Source organism: Drosophila ficusphila, unplaced genomic scaffold (genome assembly GCF_018152265.1).
Source record: "Drosophila ficusphila isolate 14025-0441.05 unplaced genomic scaffold, ASM1815226v1 contig_127, whole genome shotgun sequence".
In the NCBI taxonomy this organism is placed as follows: Eukaryota; Metazoa; Arthropoda; class Insecta; order Diptera; family Drosophilidae; genus Drosophila; species Drosophila ficusphila.
In genome coordinates this window covers 2,080,486-2,105,183 of record NW_025064016.1, presented here as the reverse complement: position 1 = coordinate 2,105,183, position 24,698 = coordinate 2,080,486, and the positions used below count along the sequence as shown (strand labels likewise).

Here is a 24,698-nt window from a genome sequence, read left to right as displayed (position 1 = left end):
TGTTCAAAGTTATGTATCCTGCAGCAATTTCTAATGAAAATGCAAGTACTCATTCTGTTTAGTTGTCTTGATTTCCAAAACGAACAACATCTGGTGCTTACGATTGTAAACAACATTTATTATATTAAACTTCGAGTCAGCCTTCTTTGTTTTGGTTGATAAGACCAAATCTTGTTTACCTGGTTCGTTTTTGTTTGTTGTCAAAATTCCCTGTCTAATTAAATTATGAACCCAGTCGTTAAAAGTTCATTGGCCAAGTCTATTTCGCAGTACAGATTATATGTTTGCGATTGCTGATCTGTTGATCGACACGTGAGTGATTCATATATGGATAAAGGGTGATATTGACAGGTAATAATTATTTTGGCAACACTTGCAATCATCTGTAACCGTATTGTAATTATAACAGCGCACATTCGAGACAACCAAACAATAAGATTAAGGCAAACAATAAGCGTCGCTGGTTTTTTGCCAGGGCGGCATTAACACTCGATTCCCACAGATACAGCTAAGCTTTTTTTCTATATGTTTTCTCTGTCTGCTCACGTCGGCTGAGACTTCGACTTCGACTGCGACAGCGACTGCGACTGAGGCTAATGCTGATTAAGTTGAGGTGTTCGGCGCTTCGTACGCCGAATATCAGTGATAACCGCACTTTGGTGTCCAGCGGTCGCGTTTCGCTCTCAACTTCAGTTTGAATTCGGACGCGCTAATTTTGTTGAATTCCAATTGCAAATAATTCAAGTGCAATTTTTTGTGAAACAAAGTCGAGTCGATATAATAAAGGTTAATAAGTAAACCAGGAATATAATATAAATAAGGTCCGCACTGACGCAATCGATACAGAAAAAGATGTTTAGAAATTTAAATGTTCAACAAAATTTTAATTTAAACATAAAGAATAATTATTTACTGTAGGGATCTTTAAAAAAACGAAACATCGGTATCTAATTTAATTTAAAAAATTTCAAATTAAAAAGGATGTAACAACAACAGCTATTAAGTTTTAGATTGAACTTGCTTGAATCTAGTTCTCTACGATTTCATGCATCTCAATTCTAAAATCAAATTAAACTGTAAATCGATTAAACTATACAGTTTAATTGTGGCAGCCGTCCTATAAAACATTTCAATTTGTAACCAGTTTTTAGTGGATACATTATTTTTAGTAATGTTCAGAGTGTTAACAAAAATATATTTCTTTAAAATAAAAGAAAAATAGTAAATTCGTGCGCCAAACTACTTTCACTTCACCCCACACAAAAAAAAACACTTTTACTTTCAAAAACCATGTGCTTTGACTCTCCTCTCATCGATCATATCTTGTTATTTGTTACAAGATGGTGTTTTTTTACCCAACACTTAAAACTTAAGAAATAAAATATTTTAATTTCCAACAGAAAACCAATTAGTGGTGGCGAGTAATAAACAAATTACAAAGCAATTATGCCCTAACATCCAACCTTGGCCAAAGCCCATAAAAAACTAACTTTAGTTTGCGTTTCCACTTAAATTACATATATAGCAACAACTGAGAGCGGTAGCTACTATGAGGAAACACAATTTCACTATAAAAATATAACAGTAAAGTGCAATACGAGTTGTGATGACAAAATAATTTCCACATGCGATTTATCAGCACGGCTCAATGACGACAACTTGTAGCATGTTTACTTGCATTTCAGCCAGCTGTCTATTATAGAGCGTCAACCTAAGCAACAAGTTAAAAAAAAGAAATTAAGAAAAAGAAAATTTTCAGGCAGTATTGGAAATACCCTTAAGTTATAGTTAATTTTCAATGAAAATGAATAAAAAAATAACCCGAATGGCAATTAAATTACGATTGAGAACTTATCTATTACCTGGCCTCCAAGCAAATTAAATCTGATTAAAAGACAAAGCGGTAATTTAAATCCACTTAAACCAATTTTATAGCACGACCCTACTTTTTCAAGGGCAGATAAACAAAAGTAATCTTTATATAGTTTATGTATGTTATGCTGACCCATTTCCAGACAGCGATAAGGTAAAGTTAGGAAAGTCTAAACATAATAAAAAGAGCATGATTGGCAAGAAATCCACGCTGTCTGGAAATGAACACCCCTGTGATAAGCTGAAATTTGCCATAAAAGGCGTGTAAACAAGAATGCTGTCTAGCCCACTTTAAATATTAATTGCTAATTTGAAAATGATGAAATTAACCCGTTGCATTTCAATATCTGCCAATTCCCTGTCAGAAAGCCAAAGGTGTGTTCATTTAATAAACTAAATCTATAAAGCACTGAATAATCCCAATGGAAAAGGAAAAAAAAATCAGATCAGATATGATTCCCATATTAGTCGACTTATAATTTAAATATTTATTTATGCAGAGTAAACAAAGAACGTAAGGGAATATAAGCATTTATTGGAGGTGTTGACTGTAATTAATTATTCAGTTGTAACAGTTTCCCTTTCATCTTTGTGCAGCCGTTCATTTTCCATCTGGAAGATCCATCAAACCAGAAATCTCATTAATATCGCAATCTTTTGCAATCAGAATGTGTAAAAGCACTTTGCCTTATGCAAATAACGAAATCAAACACCGAACATAAACTGCAGCTAATGTTAATCTGTAAATCTGACAATTTAATTGCGGTTGTTAATTGTCAATGTTGATTTCGATTGATTTAAATTAGATGGAGTCGCAGCTGCAGTGGAAATGTTGGATGTTTATCTTCCTGATGGGACTGCCGGACTTTGGATCTGGCTATCGAATACTCTTCATGGGACCCTTTCCTGCTCCAAGTCATTGGCTCTGGCTGGAGCACTTCCAAAAGGATCTTCTGAAACAAGGACACCATGTGACCAGTGTGAATAATCATCCCACAAAGCAGCCTCATGAGAATTTAACGGAGATTATTATTAATCCTTCCTTTGATATACCCAAGCATTGTGAGTTAAATATTATAAACCTCCTTAAAATCCTAATTAAATTATGAATCCACTTCTAGTTCCCAAGGAAAACATCTTCACAATGCAATTTGTAAGCGACTTCAACAACTTGGAGCTTTGGTGGACCATTGGTCTCATGACCACGGAACATGCTTTCAAGGATCCCAAAGTTAAGAAACTGATTGAGGACAAGAATGATCATTATGACTTGGTCATTTTGGAGCAGTTCTTCCACGAGGCCTTCTTGATGTTCGGCAAGAGGTTTAATTGCCCGGTGGTTACAATTGGCACCATGGGTTATGCAGATAATATAGATCATGCAATGGGTATTCTAACTCCCTGGTCTCTGATTCCCCATCTACTGTTGTCCCATACAGACCGGATGACCTTCAGCCAGCGGGCTTATAATGCCTACTTATCTTTATATGATGCGGTTATGAGGCGTTGGGTTTACTTGCCCAAGATGCAGGCACTGGCTGAGAAGTATTTCAAGGGGTCCATTGAAGGTGAGTTTGTCTAATGATAATAAAAACATTAAATTAAAGTTGTATATTATTTGTAGGTCCTCTGCCTAATGTTCTGGATCTTGAGCGTAATATCTCCTTAGTGCTAATCAATGCCCATCGTAGTATTGATCTGCCAAGACCCAGTATGCCAGGACTTATAGATGTGGGTGGAGCTCACATTCAGAAACCTAAGAAGCTACCCGCTGATCTGCAGGACTTTCTGGACAAAGCCACCCATGGAGTGGTCTACTTCAGCATGGGTTCCTATGTGAAGAGCACCGATTTGCCGGCCGAGAAGACAGCTTTGATTCTCAAGGCCTTTGGCCAGCTGAAGCAGCAAGTGATTTGGAAGTTCGAGAACGATTCCATTGGTGATTTGCCCTCGAATGTGATGATCAAGAAGTGGATGCCCCAGAACGACATCTTGGCCCATCCGAACGTGAAGCTCTTCATCACCCATGGCGGTATTTTTGGAACCCAGGAGGGCATTTACTGGGGCGTGCCGATGCTCTGTATTCCGCTCTACGGAGATCAACACAGGAACACAATTAAATCGGTGCGAGAGGGCTATGCCCGATCCCTGGTCTTCTCGAAACTCACCACCGACGATCTGGTGCGGAATATCGAGACTCTGATCAACGATCCGCTGTACAAGCGCAGTGCTTTGGAGGTCTCACAGCGATTCCGCGATAATCCCATACATCCGCTGGACGAGGCCACCTTCTGGATCGAGTACATAATCCGGCATCGGGGGGCACGACATCTGAAGTCGCAGGGCGCCTTCATCCCCCTGCATCAGTATCTCCTGCTGGATGTCTTGGGATGTCTGTTGCTGGGCGCCTTCCTCGCCATCTGGCTTCCCTGGCGGATGATTCGAAGGGCCCACAAGTGGTGGCTCAAAGGGGAGGAGTCCTACAAACTAAACGAAGCCAAGAAGCGATTGTGAAGACGGCCTTCCACAAACTAGGCGCAGAAATAATTATTTGTGATATATTTTTAGATCACGGAGTGTACAGTTCACGAGGTTGATTGTTCAATATTGCTAGGAATTAAAATGTATATATTTAAAAAATCAGAGCAAATAAATTATGCTAATAAAAAATGTTAACTTTTAATAAAACACACAAAAACTACGTATTTTTGTCTAATTTTTATCAGATTTTGAAGTGGTACCTCTGAAAAAATAAATAGAGAAATCGTCATTACTTCGATTTTGTCTAGCCTTTATGCATTTTGCTCCACTCTTGTGTGACTGTAATGGTATATGAGTTTTGGCTCGCCGAAGTTAGCTTCCTTTTTTGTTTATAATTAAATGTTAATAGACAACTTCCCAACAATTATGAGTTGCTTAAACGGCTTACCCTAAAATATGCAACCCTTTTTTTTGTTGTCTGTGTTTCATTAAAATTTGTTGCTTACTTTTAAACGTACTCAAATTTTGTAAATTATAAATTTTTGTTGCGCGCTTTATGGCGCAACACAAAAATGATGAAGTCTAACTGCAAAGAACGAAGATACCTAACTATGTAATTTAAAATTACAATTTTATAATATTTTTTGTTTATGTGAAATAATTATTTATTGATTGATTAATTGAGAAAAAACAAAAAGCAATCTCCCTTTCTTTTCAAATATAAATTGTAAGTGTTAAAGGCATTTACTTAAACCACTTCCATAATCATCTCCGTTTTTAAAGCACAATTTATGTGTCTATTAAATAAGCCAGAATGGGAAATAGCTAAGGCATTAAAAGCAATGAAAAAATGCCAATAAATTCATCATAGTTAAAAGTGTTTTGTTTGTTGCCGGCTCAATCAACAATCACGAAACGTTAGACATTCTCAAATACCATAAAACTCCCACACAAAGCACGTTTGTTTTGATTATTTCAAATAAAATAAAATGATGCACCAATTGAAGTTAGAGTGAAGAACAAAAGCAGCAAAATAGCAAAATTAAAGATTTCGCAGAAGGACTTATTTTGCATTGATGGGTTGAATGAACAGCTGTATTGTTTACCTGCTACCGAAAATTATTTACCTATGGTTTTCAATACTTTCACTGCGTTTCCACCTTGAGGAGGTTAAAGTGCGAATTTTTTTTGCTGATAAAATCGAACCGGTTAAACTAAGTCTTCGCAATCTTCGTGGGCATCATGAATTGTGGCTGCTGCTGCTGTTTTTGTCCGCTGATCGACATTACATTTTAAATTTTAACTTTAACGATACATAAATTACCGACCAGCCCTTTCGCCCCATCTCTCAGTCATTGAAATTAGTTTGACATAACGTGAACAACACGTTCAACACTTGAACGACTTTTCGGAGGCAGCTTTTTCTTATTTTTATTTTTTTTTTTGACTAACGGAATTTTTTACACTTTTTTGTCCCATTTTGTGTATAAATTGTTTTCAAATATCATTAAATCGATATTTATTTATTTCTCTGTGTGCGTCTCTTTTACGTAATGCGTTAAACCGGACCTCGGGTCTTGAGTCTTGGCAGATCTTGACGCCATTTGAAGAGCAGTTAAAAAAATCGATTTAGTGCCAGGCACACGATATTCTCGAGGCTGAAGATTGTCCAACGACCGCTCTATGACATGAGAGGCTCTTCTGATACCGAAACCCATAAAAAAGAAGCCGACGAAAAACCCAGTTTCAAGTTCGTAACTTTGGCGCCAGATACCCAAAGAACCGGCTAAGAAATTTATCTTAACTTGATTTCTCGATGATATCGAACAAGGATTTTTAGGGGTCAAAAGCGTCATATAAGCGCCCAGCATCCGTGTTGACAATTAGCAAGTGTTTGCCCAAAATCGAAAATAATATGACTTATATGCGGATGACTCGCGATTGCATTTATTAAATATTGTTAGCCAACAAAAAAATTCGTCGTACAGATCACATGAGTATGGCCAAAAACAACAACGACTGACCAAAAAAACACAAAAAAAAGAAAAAAAACAAAGCAAGCAAACAACTTTTGTACAAGTTTTTGGTGTTTTCTTTAGTTAGAGCTTTGGGCTTGGTTCCTGTTACTACTACTATATCTATGTATATCTTGGGGCCAAGCTGCAGAGGGCAAGCCACGGAGTCGAAAACGTTAAAAAACCAAAATGGAGATTAGCATTAGGCACGTGATGAGATCTTGTGATGCCATTTTTTGTTAAAGAGAAATATCTTTGCGGCGATGCTTGAGATGATAGAGGTAGAGGTACAGATGCCTCTCTGTTTATTTCAGTTTTGGAATGGAAACATTTATTGTAATTAAGCGATCGGCCGCTGAAATGGTCGTTTAAATGTAATTTAAGCACAGCTTTTGTTTTGGTCAACTGAGGTGACAAATTAAGGCCCCATCGCAAGGTCATGTGAGGGGCGTCCATTAGCCATGAAGCGACATCAAAAGGTAAACAGCAGCAAAATAGCAGCCGAGAGATAGCAACAAACCAACGACACCGGCTGCAGATCTCTGAATCCGAAATAAATGCCGTGGCATTTGTCGCCGTGCATTCGGCTCCCGTGCGCTGATTGATTGGAAAGTTAAGGTTGTCTATCATCATCATCATCATTGAAATGAGGAAAACATAATGTCAGCTAATGTGAGATTATGCAAATCAAAGTGCTCATCTCCAGCTCTCGATAAATACATTGACCTGCAAGCCTCCGGCATAAATTTGCCTGAGCAAATTCAACACAACATTGTTTTCCTCATGTCTTTAATGACGAAATTATTCCGAAAACGAACACGAAAAGGTGGGGACTCATGTCAGAATGCACTTTCTACAAGGGAACATGTTGAGGATGTTCGAGATGTTAACGATTTTGGGAAGATACTTTACACATGTTCGTAGTTGGCTACAATTCAGGTTGGCTAGTGTGGGAACTTATTATTACCATATCAACTACAATAGCAATTACTGCAGTTATTTATATGGGTTAATTCTAGAAATATAAATGCCTGTTCTATGTTATTGCGGGGAATTTCTTAGTAGTAATATATAGCTCAACCGTTTAATATGTTAACGATTTTGGGAAGATACTTTACACATGTTCGCAGTTGGGTAAAATTCAGGTTGGCTAGTGTGGGAACTTATTATTACCATATCAACTTAATAATTAAAAATATATATTCCAGAGATTCATCAATCTTCAATAGCAATTACTGCGGGGAATTTCTTAGTAGTAATATAATATTATATATAGCTCAACCGTTTGAAATTTTAAACGGAATTATTTAAATTAGACTAAGCTATGACGCACTTGGAATTCTAGAGCAAAAATATCAGCTTTCGATAGATTTTCAGTAGTATATACGAGTAAAATTGCAAAATTTCTCCGTGCTGAAAAATATATCGAACAAAGGTCTAAATGCTTTTGGCTGATTTCAATTAGCAATTCAAGTGTCAGCCTCGTATTATTATTTATATTTCTTTACAGGGCGAAGCCTCCTTTTTGATGACATTTAGCTGTCCAAATTATGGCTGGCGGACATGCGCCACCTGTCGGCGGTGTTTGTTTGGCATTTTAGCACCTGGCCACTAACCGAAATGTTTGGCCAAACAATTAACTTGGCCAACTCAGCTTTTGTGTCTGGCCATCATCGCGGGGGATGCCCTATCGTGGCTGCATTCGATTTCGATTTCGATTTCTAAATGAGCCGGATTGCCCAACGGCAAGACCTTTGCAGTTGGCTCTTGGCTCAAATCTTAGACGGGATTTGGAACCCAGATTGAGACCGGGTCTGGGAATGTCTATATGGCGGGGTAATGGGGTCTTGGGTGCTTGGGTGCTTTGGGTGCTTACATCACAGCAGGAGATCCCAGACTCGAGACTCGTCCGTCCCACAATAAGATGAAACTTGTTTCCTCTCGACTCTTTGCCAGCAATAAATATTTGCCTCCTCACTCAGCTTTTTATTTCTTCTTACTTTTCATCTGGTGTTTTTATTTTTGTTTTTTTTTTTTTTGGGGGAACTTTTTTGTTTTTGCTTCTTGTGCAAATTACAAAGCGCGTGACTCCTTTCACAAGATGCGATTTGAAATCAAAAGTGCAGACAAAAGGTGTTAAAAAAAGAGCCTCTGACCGCAAACGAAACAAAAGCGTCAGTTTTTGGCCTGATTTTTGTGTATGGTATTTTGTCTGTTTTTTTATGTATTTTTTTTTTATTTTTGCTGGTCAGTATTGGTGGTATATTGGCCCTGTCTCATGCTGTGTAGTTGAGTGTACGCCAGTCGCATCATTTTACTTTCTCCCCTCAAAACTTCAAACTCAAGCTCAAGACGCCAAGAGAGAAAGAGAGAGAAAGAGAGAGAGAGCAACGAGAGAGGACAGAGAGAGAGAGAAGAGCTTCGGTGTCGGTGTTACCGGTTTCACTATGGGGTGAAGCTTGGCTTACAGCAGATCCGTTTTGGTGTCTGTGTGGAGTGCCTTTTAAGCCCGGCCACCGAAGCTGTCAGCTTTCAGATACGTTTTTGCCTCTGCCGCGTTCAGGCGTTCAGAGTCGGCTTTATCGTCTGGGTCTGGGTCTCTAATAAAGATCTTGGATCTTGGTCTCGGCTCTCGGTTACGTTTTCGTTTTCGTTTTCGATTTCCATATCGGTTTCAGTTTTAGTTCGTCGACGCGTTCGCACCGATCGAGTCGTGTGCACGGCTAAAAAGCACACAACTACAACAACAACAAAATATATATATATATTACCACAACTACAATCGATTTTGGTGGCCAAGATAGGCTCGTCGCTCTGCTATTCGGGTCAATGCTGTGCTCTGCATTGCCAACGTTATGCTAATTACCGAAAGGATACAAATCATAGCATACATCATCGGTTACAATCTCTTTGGCAAGACTCCGTCGCACCGCTGGTGACAAATTCCACGCCCGTTGCAAAACCCGCCAAATAAGCGCTAGAGATAAAAAAATAAACGAGAAGGAGATCCACAGCCAGGAGAATAGCTAGCAACACACACATATATATATTTATTTAATATATTCATCAACAAATTCGCAAAACGTGCCAAATATAAGTTAAATCTATTTATTTTGTATAACAAAGAGCTAATAAGTCTAAACTATATAAACTAGTAAGTCGTGTAATTTAAATCCTCATTAAAAACGCACAACAAATAAAGTTGCCGCAGGAGCAGCCATCGGCTTCAGCATGAAGAAGCCAGAAATGCTGATTAGTTTAATTTTATGGTGAGTTAAAAACTTCTAATTAAGTTATTATTGTTAAAAAGTGTTTAATGTGCGATGTGTGTGGTTCCTTTTAAATATTCTTTTCCTTTGCTGATTTAAAGATTGCAAACGTATTTGACTTTGCTTTTAGGTTCACAAGGACCAAACACTTAAACAAATGTCTCAAAATAACTTAAAAGTGTTTAAGTGCGTCCTCTAAACACCTAATTAGTATTGCATAACTCCCCCAGTTGCTAATTTAATTGCAAGAATATGTAAATCTTGGCTTAAATGCGTGACCTTAGAAACTAGTTTTTTGGCATATTTTTGAAGGCGGATTTCAGCTGCATTTATGACTTTATTTATGCATTAGCTCGGAGCATTAGCGCTCGGGCCAAATGGCCGGCCTACTACAACGAGCCACACAACTAAAACATAAAACGCAGATGGTCATTATAAGGCAAATTATAGTTTGTAAGGCATGCGAACGCAATTTGGCCGCTTTGTCGGAGGACCGAGCATCATTAATCATGAATTTTCTAAGCGTCAACGGAAGTCAGATATTGACAGAGTCAGTCATCTTATCACTGAGCGATTCGACTTCCCCGTTTTAATGGTCCTTGAGGCATTTCATTAACTCCACAGAAATCGACAACACTATTTTCAAGAATTTGCATGATGTGGATTCATTTTGATTATATCTGCATATAAATATTTATTTATTTATTGGAGGTGGTGGCGATCAAAGACAGGCGATCATGTAATATCGATTCGGATCGGATTTCTTTGCTCGGCGGTGAAAAATCAATTTGAAAAGTTTCACTTTCATTTTTCACTCTCTTGGCTGGGAAGATGCCAAGGTAAATCGAAGAGAAAAAGTTGTCAGCGGCAACAAAAGACTCTTTCGCTTTTTATGTTTGTGTGTCGTGCCAGGTGGTTTTTGGAACGGTTACACAATCATGACTTTATTTTCGTTTTCAGTCCGCGCTGCTCGCCTCTTTTTTCGGTTTTGTGTTAACCGCATTGACATAATTTCCAACGTAGGCATCCCAAATTTATATATATATATATAAAAAGAGAAACCGAAGCATAAAACTTTACATAATTTGCAGGCGTATCCAATTCATAGGCCTGCAATTAATCTGGCTTTATCGATGGAGAAGCACCGCGATGAAGCCTAGATTTAAATAACAGATTTTCATATATAGTTTTTGGTTGTTGTAAATTTAACAGGCTGCCGCTAAGTGTAGAAAGTTTTCTCCTAACTCCTATCTCCTATCTCCGGTCGCATTAATTTGGCGTCTTGTGTTAATCAGTGTGTGTAAGTTATGCAAATTGGAACGCGGCGTTAGCAGGCCACTTATTATGCAATGGATTGGATAATCCCCCGCCGACTGGCGACATTGGTGGCCAGACCAGGCTCAACAGATTTACTATTTTCGAGGCCTTGGCCAGTTGTGACTTCTTTGGCTTAGTCATGCGGCGACGCTCAGAATGCAGCCGAGCAACTTGATTGCTCAGGCAAATTAAGCACAAGTACTGCCGACTGCCGATCGCCGACTGCGCTGCCAGATGCTGACATTGTCTAGTTGACACACTTAAGTCACTTAAATGTCGTAGAATTCTTGCTAAAAGTTTTCTCGAGTGTTTTACACCATACGAGCATTTTTAAACACTTTTTGACATTTTTTTTATTGACTGCGGCGTCAAGGCTTGGCGCCCCCAACTGAGATGTCACCGGTCTTCCAAAAGCAACAAACTGTGGACACACATAGCTGTGATTTTTGCGAGCGAAATATTTGAAGTGAATTGGAGCATTAGCGTGGGTCGAAACGAAAGACTTAGGCAACGAACTTGAATTGACAATCATCCGCTAAAAGGTCAATGCGGATGTGGGTGAAAATTGTCGGGTGACACGTGCCTCTAAAGAGAATAGAAGGAGTTGCCGAGGATGTGGGAGTTTTTTGAAGGTCAAACTCAGTAAAGTAAGAGAGAACTAAAAAAAGTAAATATGATAAATGAGAATTCTGCTAATTCCTATAAGCAGAACATTTTTTATACCTAACAACTAGTATATTTTAAAAATAATCTTAGATCAGCAACTTAAAGTTTGAGTTTCATCCAAACATAAACTTAAGAATTCAAACAATTATTAATAGCCCAATTTATCACAGAATTTATGCATGGCTTTAAACAATTTCTCACCCGGCAATTCCGCATCTTCATAAAGCTATCATTTGAGTGTTTTGTCTGTGATTAATCTATTTCACAGACATCCATTAGCACCTGGGCCAAAAGAAAACTTAAACTCAGATTAAAACTGGCGCCGCCTCTTCGACTAACGCTTTTTAGTATTCAGAATTAGTCAAGATGTTGTCTTATTTTTTGTTTGCTAGAACTGCTTAAAAATCAATTAGCCAGCGTGTATATGATAAATAAGCAATTAACAGAACAAAAACAGAACGGCGGGTTCAAGGCTAAAACCGAATTCGAAATCTGAAACTGAAACCGAATTCTCTTAGTCGAGAATTCGTTTTTATGTGTTTTTGTAATTTAATTTGCAAGTTTCGCCCGTCTTTCGATGGTCCGTCATTTATCATATTTATATCATTCGCTGTTTGCCGTGTCTGAGACACGTTTTTTATTTAAGTCTAAGTCTAATATATTGGCTAATTAATCACCGTTTGTCTGGGCACCGAAAGTTTTGGCCAGTGAAAAGTTGAATAAACCTATTTGACATGAAGCCAACGGCAAGATGGCCGCAATTCCTTTTCTTCCTCGGGCTTCCTGGTGAAAGGCAATCAGAACTAGAGATCGGGGTACATAGTTGTTGACCCTGAGAAAATATTCCGAAAGTTAGGCCAGTGAAAAGATGAATAAACCTATTTGACATGAAGCCAACGGCAAGATGGCCGAAATCCCTTTTCTTCCTCGGGCTTCCTGGTGAAAGGCAATCAGAACTGGAGATCGGGGTACATAGTTGTTGACCCTGAGAGAACATGCATAACTCTGTCGTTGGCCAACTTCAAGTGTTTCCATAAATCAAGAAGCCGTTGCTCAACTTGTTTTCAGCTCCGCCAAGAATAATTCAAAGCCCACAAATATTTCTGCGAGTGTCCAACTCTGGCAGCGCCTGTCTGACCACTATTTATTTTTATTTATTTCTACATACGTGGGTCCAAAAAACGGGTTGACGCTAGCCCGAATAAAAAGGTATATAGATCCATATACACAGCAGCTGAAACCGAAAACGAAACCAGACAAAAATCTAAAAGGAACTGGCCGCCAATTGTCTTTTCCAATACAACTGGCAGTCATTCCCTTCGATTCCGAAAAAAAATGTGACACAATCAACCGCAAAACATATATAAAATGTCTACCCATACATCGTGTTTGCGACTGGTTTATTTGGGTTAAAAGAAATTTCGGATGCGGCTTGAGCTCCCCTCTTTAAAAAGATAACGGTACAAGGCATCTGGGGTAAAAAAAAATAAAAAGTCCAATAACAAAATCTGAAGCAAAATGCCAAACAGACGAAAGTGAAATTTTTGTTGTTGCCATCGCAAGACGTAATCAACTTCAACAGGATGAAGTGGCCAACAGGCTTGACTGGGCCTTATTTTATTTCGGGCTTTCAAGTAATTTTGCTGTCCGGCAACGGAACTAAATATTTGTTAATATGCCCAGCTCTTCAAATGGGGCTTAAAGAGCCTTTTGAGTTATTTTTTTGACACTTGCCTGCTGAGAGCAACCGGCATCTTCCGTCTTTTAAAGACGATGTGGCAGGTTGCCTTGTTACATAAGTGGGATGAAGATGGTTATGAAGTTGGTGATTTAAATGGGTTTGGAAACATAAACCTAAAAGAGTTATTTGAATGTTTAAAGGTCTTTTTATAGGTATTGGGTTTTAAGTATAATTATATTTGATTTGTTTAAATTACCATAAATTTCCCTAAACTCTGTGCCTATCATTTTAACTCACCTTATATGCATATCTGCTTCCCCAATTCCCCTTTATCAATTTTTATTTTAAATTCCATACCTAAAAGCTCATTTAACTTTCTCATATTTCACCTTAAATTGCCCGAAAAGATTTCACAGCTTTTGGGCCCACGAAAATTTTCACCAAACACACCTGGGTGCGTTGTCAATTTTGGTAAATTACACGACGATTATAGACGATCATATCGGTGTTGTCGCCCTAATGCGCCATTTAGGGAGTTCGAGGCCTATAATCGCTTTAAATGCCTTTTCCCTTTTGCCAAATGGATCGACTGTTGGCCAACGAGCCGCGACCTTGATGTCAGTGACCAACTGGCATTTGGTAGTAAATCATAGGAAAACTCCCCATCGATTTGCATGCAGGCAACACTCTATAACTCACACTGAGATACGGGGCCAAAAAGCAGCTCTTTTCGAATTGTTTACCAATATCAAGTTGTATGCACTTTCGCAATGAAAACGAAAGTTACGCCCCGCTATCCGCAGATTCGAATACCCATATAGCTATATAGTCGTATGGTTGTCTGCGGCGCGTGACTTTGCCAGCGTTTACACTTTCTTGCCATAAAAAGCAACGGCCCCATGGGGACACACACTGGCATAGAATTATGATCTTCACGCCTTATTGTTGGCGTTCACCAGCAGCAGCCACAGCAACATCTGCAACAACAGACTTGGCAATGTAACCAATATTTTTTTTGAAACCACATCGATGAACGTCACTGAAAAGAGAGGTAAACATGAAAATTGCATCATGCCCGCCTGCATTCAACTTTGATGTCGGATGATCATCAAAGTTGCAAATGATCATCGTTATGGTAATGAAGTGCACTTGAAAATTTCTGTATGCACATCTTCAGTTGAACCGTTGTATTGCCTCTTTTTTTTGTTTTTTCATTCATATTTCCTCATCGGTTCAAAGAAGAAGTGTATGAGGGCGTAATGAACAAGTATTCAATCACGAGTATTTTCCTAGCCTTTTGTCTGATTTTGGCCCGGTCTATAGTACTCCTACCCATTGTGCAATGTTCAGAGCCAAGAAACTGGCTGTGTAATAAACACGACAAAGAAACCACGACGTTCGAGTGAAACAAAGAGTGTTTGGGGAGTGTATAGCGCTGATCACATGATCAACACTTGATGGCAGGAAAACGCCAGACTTAAACGATGGGGAAACTGTTTGAGTTGATTTTGGCAGAAGTTTTTCATATTTTTGTACCACCATGTGCACCACCATATGTGAACCAACTGTTTAAAAATGTATTTTATTATTCTTAAACTTCGTCGGAAAATTAAAAAGACTTGTAATTGTCTAAAACCCATTTAGAAAACTTAATGAACTCTACTGACAAGCTTTTTAGCCAAACTATGAAATGTAATTTTAAAGACACATAAGTGGGTATTGGCAGTTTAGAATATGAGTTTAATTTATAAAAATTAAAAATTAAATAAATAAATATTTTTCTATATTTTTTACACATGTAACTGATGGTGACATTTAAGGTTATTTTTATAACATTTAGGGATAAAGAATAAAGTAGAAGAGTATTGAGTACTCGTATTTAATGGAAAATACTTTCGCTTTCTTGTTTCGAGCCATGTGCTTGTGGTAGTAGTTGCTGCTGTCGCTGGTGTTGCTGATTTTCCTTCGGCCTGTGTTGGTGGTAGGAAATCATGTGCAAAGTCACATGACGATGACGCTACGTGCCTTTGGAGTAATTGCAGCAAGACATGGATGCCCAGGGGGTGTTGCCAGTCGCCGACAGGCGTGCAAATACATACAAGTAAAGCTATAGCCATACGGATAGTGATGTCTATATATACATATAGTATACACGTATGTGTTTGGCATATTTGGCCAGCCGGCAACAGCTGCGGACTGTTGATAATGAAAACGACGTCAAACGGCCGTTGGCATGAGTAATGCGCATACCAAACACTCGATGGCTTCCGCAATTGTGTTGATTTGTTACTTTTGCTGGCTGCCACACTAACCCATTTGTGTAAGCCTTCTTCGGGTGCATAATTAATTTTTATATCGACTGAGGTGGCTGTTACTGTTGCTGCTGCTGCTGCTGCATGATTTGGCAATTGGCGGCGAGTCAAGTTTGTTGCCTAAGTCTTTTGTTTTCCCGCCGATTGCGCAAAAGCAATTGCGGGTGTTCGAAGATTTCGTTTCGTTTCTATTTCTAGGTATTCCCAAGTCTCTCGACTCTAGACTCTAGACTCTTATGCTGCGGCAAAGTTGTGTGGTACTGTGTGTGTGGGTTGTGCCTTATCTAAGGCCACTTAACTCATGATTTGCACAAACAATTAATTCGTGACTCTCAATTGCGCACAGCTACCGAACTATCAGCACTTGCAAATTGAACATAAATCGCTTATCGGCATCGCCGGGAATTTATGCAAATCGCAAAATAGCATAATTTGCCAGGCAGCCAATGCTTGTGCAATATTTATTAAATAAGCCACATTAACAATGATGTATCGTTTGCAATTGAGATGCGCTTATGCAAGTCGCTTGATTGCCAGACAAAAGTCAACTATTTTAGGATTGGCACGCGTTCATCAGTTTTTCACCGCAACTGGTTTGACTTGTTACATCTGCCATTTGGTATTTTTACAGTTCTTACTCACGTGTTTTGTAATTTCCAATGACTGACTACCGATTGTAAAGGTGCCGTAAACAAAATGCAAATACCACGGGTTGCCGTTCACAATGGAATTAAGCAGCTAAATAATAAGCGCCAATCAATATGAACACAATTACCCTGAAAGCTGTCGATCTGACCGATAATCGAGTGCGAGTTTTACGAGGAATTTGACTCAGGTTAAATTCTTATAAAATCATCATCTTTCGATGATTACCATACTGGCCGCCGTTTCCTCTTGCCGACCAGTCAGCTGAGAAAACCAAAAAAATGTCAAACAAATAAATAAATTTCGCCGAAAACAAGTTCAAGCAACCTCTACGCAAATCTTCTGATAATCAGCAAACTCAGTAAAAATCCCCACTTGAATGCAAAAGGCTTATGACAACTTAAAGCCGATCTCTGCTTCCGTTTGCCAAATGGACTGATTGATAAACCCAACACGAACTTTCCTTTTCAATATTTGATTTATTTAATTGTTGAACCAAGAGGGCTCGATAAAAATAAAAAAGAAATGCTAACTATTGATGTCATAATGCTGTTAAATAACGTATACGCCGCATGTGCCGTGCATTTCTATTTGCGGTTTTATATTTTTTTCTTCGACCGGAGTTTTGTTTGGCTTGTTTGTTTGCTTTATGGGTGCCATCAGTGGCGAGGCATGACACACATTTTTGCATTTCAGCTGGTGACATAAATACCAGACGACCCGCTCCGTGCCGCATAAAAGCCATAAACAAACAAATGTAAATTGCCAGCACTTCTGCTTTCGCTTTCAGCTCAGTTTCGACTATCTTATTTTTATATATTTCTGTTTTTTTTTTTGAGACTCGTGACGGCAGTCAAGTTCTGCACAAGCACAGCTTAACAACTAAAAGGGGATTACTCGTGCCCGGCAATAAATTAACTTATGTGTGCCAATTGCCTGCCGACTGCTGCATGCATATTGGCCAACGTATTATTCGACTGGCCCCAATGGGCAGCCACGACACCTGGCAAATGGGTAATCGCATTACGAATTATTTTCGGTAATCGTTACTTCACTTGGCATTTCTTTTTGCCAGAATCGCCATAATGAATTAACTTTTGCAATGGGTTTTTCGTTGATTGCGAATAAATGGGGGAGATTGGCTTACCAGCGAGTGACCCAAATTACCGCATAATAGCCAAGATGTTTTTGTGTTGAAGATGCCACGCCTAGTATTTCTTAGCCATGGGAAACTTTTCCATAATTAAGCCAGCCATTTCCTGCGGTTTGTTCATAAACAACACAGATTTATGTGGCTCTTGAACTCTGAACAAGTTCATACCGAAAGCACAGATATCTTAAATCATTAATATCGACTGGAATCTTTCAAAATAGACTTCATCAAGCGGTCACTTAAAAGTATCCGAAAAAAAACGAGCTAAAGCCTTGAAGATTCGTCTTAACAACTCGAACGAAATACCACAAATTACGTTCAACTTTGAAATGAGTGCTAAACAAAATATACGTGAGTATAACTCAATAAACTGAGCGAAGATAAAACCAATTAAACCGAAACCAGAAGGGTAACTTTGTTTGAATATCATTTCGTATCTCGAAGTTGGCCAAAAAATGTATGTAGGGGAAGGTGAGGACGTTTACCCAAACATTGAAATGAGCTCATTAGGCGGGTTCTAAAAGCGGATCTTCTACGCCCACATCCACAAGATTGCCGAGTGTTGCATAATCTCGGATCTTGACGTCAAGCGTAAATAAATTGCATATTGTTGCTGTTGACAAAAGACTTCAATTCGGAAATTAATGTCAATGCAACCACAAAAGAAACTCCGTCACGTGAGCCAAAGGCTGGCTGGCCGAAATCAATAGAATAACATAATGACAGGCGGACAAAGTGCGGGCTTAATAAGCTATTCACTCAGTTGTCAGTCAGTCAAAGCCTTTTGGGGGCAGTCGGTAAATCGGTAAACTTGGACAGGCGGCGTCATTGTTCATAATTCGAAATTGATTGGTTCGACAGACGCTTCTCATATCCGGTAAGCTAGAAAATCGCAGACCTACGCCTCCTCTATCATATACTTTTTTTCTATATGCTAAGTTTTCAGTTTGCGTTTGCGTTGTCTGGGCCTTGTTTAATTAACAGTGTGAGCAAACGACGTCGATGTGGGAAAACTTATAATTAAATGCCGGAAAATGCAATGCGAGCCCATGAATGAATGAAACGGAACCGATTCAGGGAAAATTAATGATACGTGGTCGGAGTTTTTGGGGTAAACCGATATGCTGATAACGAAATTGCAGGAAAAACCTTTCGAAATGTTTTGCATTTTTGGGGTAAAGCCAACAGGATGGCAATCATTTAATGACTAAGGGGATATTGATCAAGAAAGAATGTATAGTTGTTTCCGTGAGTCATTCATTAACTAAGGTCTAATTAACTAAAGATTTAATTGTGTTTTATTCCTAGGTTGTGTTGTTTTATGGGGATTTATTATAATGAATGAGAGAAATAAAATGGAAGTTTTTTTTATTAATGAAAACTTGTTTTTTGCTCTTCTATGTATAACTTAAAATCTAAATTTAAAGTCGGCTCTTTAAATAAATTATCCAAAGCCAGTGATAAAGACATTAAATATGGGATTGTTTGTTGAAATTTGAAATACTTGTTTTTAAAGGTCATAACAACATAACTTCAAAGCAAAATCTATAGAGTTTCATTTGGATTTAATTTTTTAGTAGAATTTATAGGGAATCATAAAACTTTCACATGATTTATTTGTTGCTTAAAGTGAAAGTAATATTTTTTGTTTTGTTCTCGCATTTATTTAAAAGTGTTTATTATTTTCCCTCCCGTTTAATTGATTGTTTTCTATTTCCTATATTTTCCAGGTGCCTTTGTGCTCCCAGTCTGACACTCCGCATCCCCGAGGACCTTGAGAACGCCGCCATTAATGCCCTGAGCTCCGAGCGTGCCCGCTCCCTGACCCAATGTGGATCCTCTGAGGAGGCGGAGGGCAGTGTGGCCGGTGACTATGACGTTTGCCCGCCGAGCAAGTACCGCCAGCCAACCGCCGAGTGCAACAACGTTTCCCACCGCAAGTGGGGAGCCCGTGGAGATATTTTCCAACGTTTGCTGGTTGCGGATTACGCCGATGGAGTTAGCCAGCCAAGGACCTCCAAGGGAACCCATGCTCTGCCCGATGCCGAATTGGTGATCGAGCAACTGCAGCGCCATGTGGAGGGTGAACTGCGCCACGCCCACATCACTGCCATGCTGCCCGCCTGGGGTCAACTCTTGGCCAATGACCTGGTGGAGGTCGGTCAGCTGCCCATCTCCGGAAAGTGCTGCGAGCGGGACTCCGCCGTCAAGGATCCCAGCGAGCTGCAGCAGTGCTTCGTGCGGGCAGGACCCGACTGCAAGGAGTACAAGCGATCCGCTCCAGGATTCGATGCCGAGGCGTGCCAGAAACGTAAGTAAAAACTATATTACTTAAAAAGGAAAAAACCTTAATTCAAAATATTTCAATATTTCTAAAAATGTTGATACGTTTTTTTTAAACACACAACTCTTTTTCTTCAATAGAAAAAGATTTATCGATTCGATTCAAAATCTTTCTTCTAAAGAATAAATCAAAACATTTTTAGAAAACATTTTATATTTATAATATATGAAATAAATTCTGTGATTATAAAAATATCTAAATTACTTTTTTATTATCTAGGAATTTATGCATATATAAATCACTTTAATATGTTTATAATAATCTCTCCTTTTTTGCAGACACTCGCCAGCAGATGAACATTGCCTCGGCGTACATCGATGGCTCCGGATTGTACGGCTCCACTCGCCACGAATTCGACCAGCTGCGCACCTACATCAGTGGCGGAGTCAAGGTGGAGTCCTGCAAGTACTGCCAGGTGGCTGGGGCCACTGGAGCCCTGCATCGGGCTCTGCTGCAGCAGCACAACAACATTGGCGAGCGGCTGGCGCACATCAATCCCGATTGGTCCGAGGAGGATGTGTTCCTGGAGGCCAGAAGGATCATCACGGCCACCATTCAGCACATCACCTACAACGAGTTCTTGCCCTTGGTTTTGGGCCAGGAGACCACGGCCAAGGAGGGATTGAGACTGACTGCCGAGAAGCATTCGAGCAACTATTCGAGCTCCGTGAGGGGGAGGAATCTACAATGAGTTTGCCACCGCCGCGATTCCCGCTTTTTGGAGCATGTATCCCCCCGAAATGCTGGCCAAGAAGATGTCCGCCCACGAACTGTTGTCCATTGCTGCCCTGCAAAAATCACTAGTTCCCAGTCAAACGAATGCCGAGGGCTGGTCCGAGTTGGCTTTGGCCGTTCATCGTGGTCGTGATCATGGAATTGCCTCGTATGTCCATGCCCTCGATCTCTGCGAGCGGAGATTTGCCGATCAGTCTGCCAATGTGAGCTTCGATACCCTGGCTCAGGTGTCCAAAATTCCCGAGGAGTACATCACCAATCTGCGTGACATTTACCAGTGAGTTTTTATGGCGCTCTTGGGTGATAAAACACCATTCTGGGGCGAACCTTTTAAATTCCGGTTTGCTTAATTGTTGGGCACTCAACTTTGTGTTTTTTACGAGATTACCTCAAAATTCAACTCCAAATTGGTTCATTTTTCTTTTATGGTCAGAATTAAGTTGAATACATAAATCATTAAGTGGTCAATACTTGTATCTTGTATTAATGTATTCCGCTTAAATATGATATGGCTTTATTTTACTTTGGAGTTTAATCTCTTAAGAATGTTGAGATCTTTATTGAGCTTAAAAATTATAATCTCCTGTTTTTTGTTAAAGGTTCTCTTACAAAGTGTTGAATATATTAAAACAACTAACATATAATTATTTATTAAATATTTTATCTTTTCTCTACTAGAAACGCTGAGGATATTGATTTGTTAGTCGGTGCTCTGCTTGAGGAGCCAGTGGTTGGAGCTCTTTTTGGACCCACAATCAGCTGCCTGTTGACCCTGCAGTTCGAGCAACTGAAGCAAACCGATCGCTTCTGGTATGAGAATGAGATTCCACCATCCTCCTTTACTTTGGAGCAACTGAAGAGCATTCGCCAGACTTCTTTATCTGGTCTCCTGTGTGGATCTCATCAAGTTAGCACCGCTCAGTCCAAGGCGTTCATTCTGGAGGATAATTACCTGTGAGTAAATAATTACTCCACTATTTTTTAGGAACATAAAATCTAGAGCATTTCTTTATTTTTAGGAACTCCGTTTTGGACTGCGATCAGCTGCCCAAGTTCGATCTGAAACCTTGGCAAGTGAGTCCCGAAGATGAGGTGCATGTGGAGCATGTAGAGGTGGAACCTGCCACCAAGGAAGCCATTGCTGAACTGAGTCCTGAATTGATCGAGGCTGCAGTTGAAAGAGCCAAGCAGGAACTGGAGGAACGCAAGCGTTTCGAGTACGAAGTGTGGCGAACCAGTAAGTTATAAACATGTTATATATTTATATGATATTAACTACATTTTTATTAATTTTTTTTACAGAGGGTGGCATCAGTGCCCGTTCTCCTGATGGCACAGCTGCTTCCTTCAGCAAGGCCAATCTAGCTGCTCTGAATCTGGCCAACTCCTCGCTGATTTTCGAGCTGACCTCCAATGAGATTGTGAAGACCCTGAACCACATCACTCGACGCAAGCGACAGATCTTCAATCCCAACCAGAATGCCTTCAATCGCAACGAACTCACCGATACCCTGCAAACGGTGGACATTAGTGGACTGCTTGGCGGTGCCCAGAAGCCATTGGATGAGTGCCCGGAACCCAATCAGCAGTGCGATGCCAACTCGCCATTCCGAACGATGTCCGGAAGGTGCAACAACCTGCGTAACCCCAATTGGGGCAAGTCACTGACCACTTTCTCCCGTTTGCTGCCCGCTCAGTATGAGGATGGCATCTCGGCTCCAAGGATCACTGGAGTGACTGGCACCCAGTTGCCCAATCCCAGAACTATTTCCACCACAATCCATCCTGATATTTCCAATCTGCACACTCGCTATTCCCTGATGGTGATGCAGTTTGCGCAGTTTGTGGATCACGATTTGACTTTGACGCCGATTCACAAGGGTTTCCACGAGTCGATTCCCAGTTGCAGACCCTGCAATTCCCGGCAGACGGTGCATCCCGAGTGCAATCCCTTCCCGGTGCCAGCCGGTGACTTCTACTATCCCGAGGTGAATGTGACCAGTGGCGAGAGGTTCTGCTTCCCCTCGATGAGATCGCTGCCCGGCCAGCAATCGCTGGGTCCCCGCGATCAGATCAATCAGAATACCCACTTCTTGGATGGCTCCATGGTTTATGGAGAGACCACCTGTCTGTCGAACAAACTGAGAGGATTCTCGGGTCGCATGAACAGCACTCAGGTGAGGGGCAAGGAGTTGCTGCCACTGGGTCCCCATCCCGAATGCAAATCCCGCAATGGCTTGTGCTTCCTGGGAGGCGATGATCGTGCCTCCGAGCAGCCAGGTCTCACTGCCATCCACACCGCCTTCCTGCGCGAACACAACCGGATTGTCGAGGGTCTGCGCGGAGTGAATCCCCACTGGAATGGCGAGCAGCTCTTCCATCATGCCAGGAAGATTGTCAGCGCCCAGGTGCAACACATTGTGTTCAACGAGTTCCTGCCCCGAATCCTCAGCTGGAATGCCGTGAATCTCTATGGCCTGAAGCTTCTGCCTCAGGGTTACTACAAGGATTACAATCCTTCCTGCTCTCCGATTGTCTTCAATGAGTTTGCTGCCGCTGCCTTCCGAATTGGTCACTCCCTGCTGCGTCCTCACATTCCTCGTTTGAGTGTCCAACATCAGCCGGTGGAACCTCCTCTACTCCTTCGCGATGGCTTCTTCCGCATGGATAACCTTCTGCAGCCCGGAATCATTGATGAAATCCTGCGTGGTCTGGTGGCCACTCCCATGGAGACTCTGGATCAATTTATCACTGGAGAGGTGACCAACCATCTGTTCGAGGACCGCAAGATTCCCTTCTCGGGCATTGATTTGATTGCTTTGAATATTCAGAGAGGTAAGTTTACCTTGTTTTACTTATATTTCTATAAATTATTTAAAATGTTAAAATATTCTTCAGCTCGTGATCATGGCATTCCCTCTTACAACAACTACCGCGCCCTTTGCAACCTGAAACGTGCCACCAACTGGAACGACTTGAGCCGCGAAATACCCACCGAGGTCATCAACCGATTCCAGAAGGTGTACGCCAGTGTGGATGACATTGATCTGTTCCCAGGAGCAATGACTGAACGTCCTCTTCAGGGAGGCTTAGTTGGACCCACGTTGGCCTGCATCATTGGCATCCAGTTCAGGCAGTTGCGCAAATGCGATCGCTTCTGGTATGAGAACCAGAACCCCGAGGTCAAGTTCACGGAGGCTCAGCTGGCTGAGGTCCGTAAGGTGACTTTGGCCAAGATTGTGTGCGAGAATCTCGAGATCACCGGTGATATGCAGCGTGCTGCCTTCGATTTGCCCAGCAATTTCCTGTAAGTTTAATGATTTATTTAAATTATGTTTTATTTTATTTATAAATTTTTAAATAATTTTTTTTAGCAACCCACGTGTGCCCTGCGCGTCAATGCCCCAGATTGACTTGAATGCCTGGCGTGAAAATGTTCAGGGCTGTCAAATTGGCAACCGAAATGTGCGTGTTGGCGAGTCTGCCTTCCCATCGCCTTGCACAAGTTGCGTTTGCTCCGCTGAAGGAGTAAGTTAACTAATAATATTTAAAATAAAATATTTACTAAATTTTAAATCTTAATTGTAGGCCCAATGTGCTTCTTTGCGCATCACCGACTGCGGCCAGTTGATTCGCCAGTGGCCCAAGGAGGCCATTCTGCGCGACGAGGTTTGCAACTCGCAGTGCGGCATTTACTTGACCGGCCAGCAGGCCAGTGGCTTCAATCCCCAGCAGCGACAGGGACAGGCTCAGCCCAGAGTGACCCGATCCCGCAACCAGAATCTCTTCAAGTTCCCCGACCTCACGCCCTTCATCGCTTCCCTGTAGAATCCTGCAAAAGCTATACAATTTTGAGTGCGGTGGATCAATCAATTATGACGCATTTTGTAAATAACTCTTGCATTGCGTTTGTACATAAGATTCTTTGTTGTTTGCTTACCTAAAGACTTGTCCAATGCAACGGCGGGATCAATATATAGTATACTCGCCAGTTCTGTACGTCATAAAATACAAAACACTCGGCCCCATCATCAAACACTCGCTTTTCGCAGTGTGCTAGCTATATCCTAATTAAAACTACACCATAACTATTAACAAATTATAATAAACACTTAATGTGAGTGAAATAATTAGTACTTGTTGTTTCTTCAGGTAATTGGGATTTAAGTTACTCAAAAGAGAGAGCTTTTAGTAAAGAATCCGCGTAA

General features: G+C 40.5%; 2 protein-coding genes across 4 annotated transcripts; both read left to right on the top strand.

Moving 5' to 3' along the window:
- Window positions 1-334: 334 nt before the first annotated feature.
- On the top strand, window positions 335-4,564 carry LOC108096094 (UDP-glucosyltransferase 2). Of its 3 annotated transcripts, none has more exons than XM_043209454.1 (4): window positions 335-351; window positions 2,679-2,934; window positions 2,994-3,440; window positions 3,497-4,564. In XM_043209454.1, exons 2-4 carry the CDS (start codon window positions 2,679-2,681, stop codon window positions 4,384-4,386), a joined length of 1,593 nt encoding a protein of 530 aa, XP_043065389.1. In that variant the 5' UTR covers window positions 335-351; the 3' UTR covers window positions 4,387-4,564. The 3 variants fall into 3 exon arrangements, with proteins under 3 accessions (XP_043065389.1, XP_017052951.2, XP_017052950.2); XM_017197462.2 differs by lacking the exon at window positions 335-351 and adding an exon at window positions 656-786; XM_017197461.2 differs by lacking the exon at window positions 335-351 and adding an exon at window positions 656-821.
- A 4,330-nt stretch (window positions 4,565-8,894) lies between these two features.
- LOC108096054 lies at window positions 8,895-24,620 on the top strand. The gene is given in 10 exon segments (XM_017197404.2): window positions 8,895-9,637; window positions 19,142-19,722; window positions 20,034-20,428; window positions 20,430-20,767; window positions 21,169-21,444; window positions 21,510-21,727; window positions 21,793-23,325; window positions 23,389-23,797; window positions 23,865-24,018; window positions 24,079-24,620. Coding segments are annotated over 10 exon segments (4,182 nt in total). The 5' UTR covers window positions 8,895-9,599; the 3' UTR covers window positions 24,319-24,620.
- The last annotated feature ends 78 nt before the right edge of the window (window positions 24,621-24,698 follow it).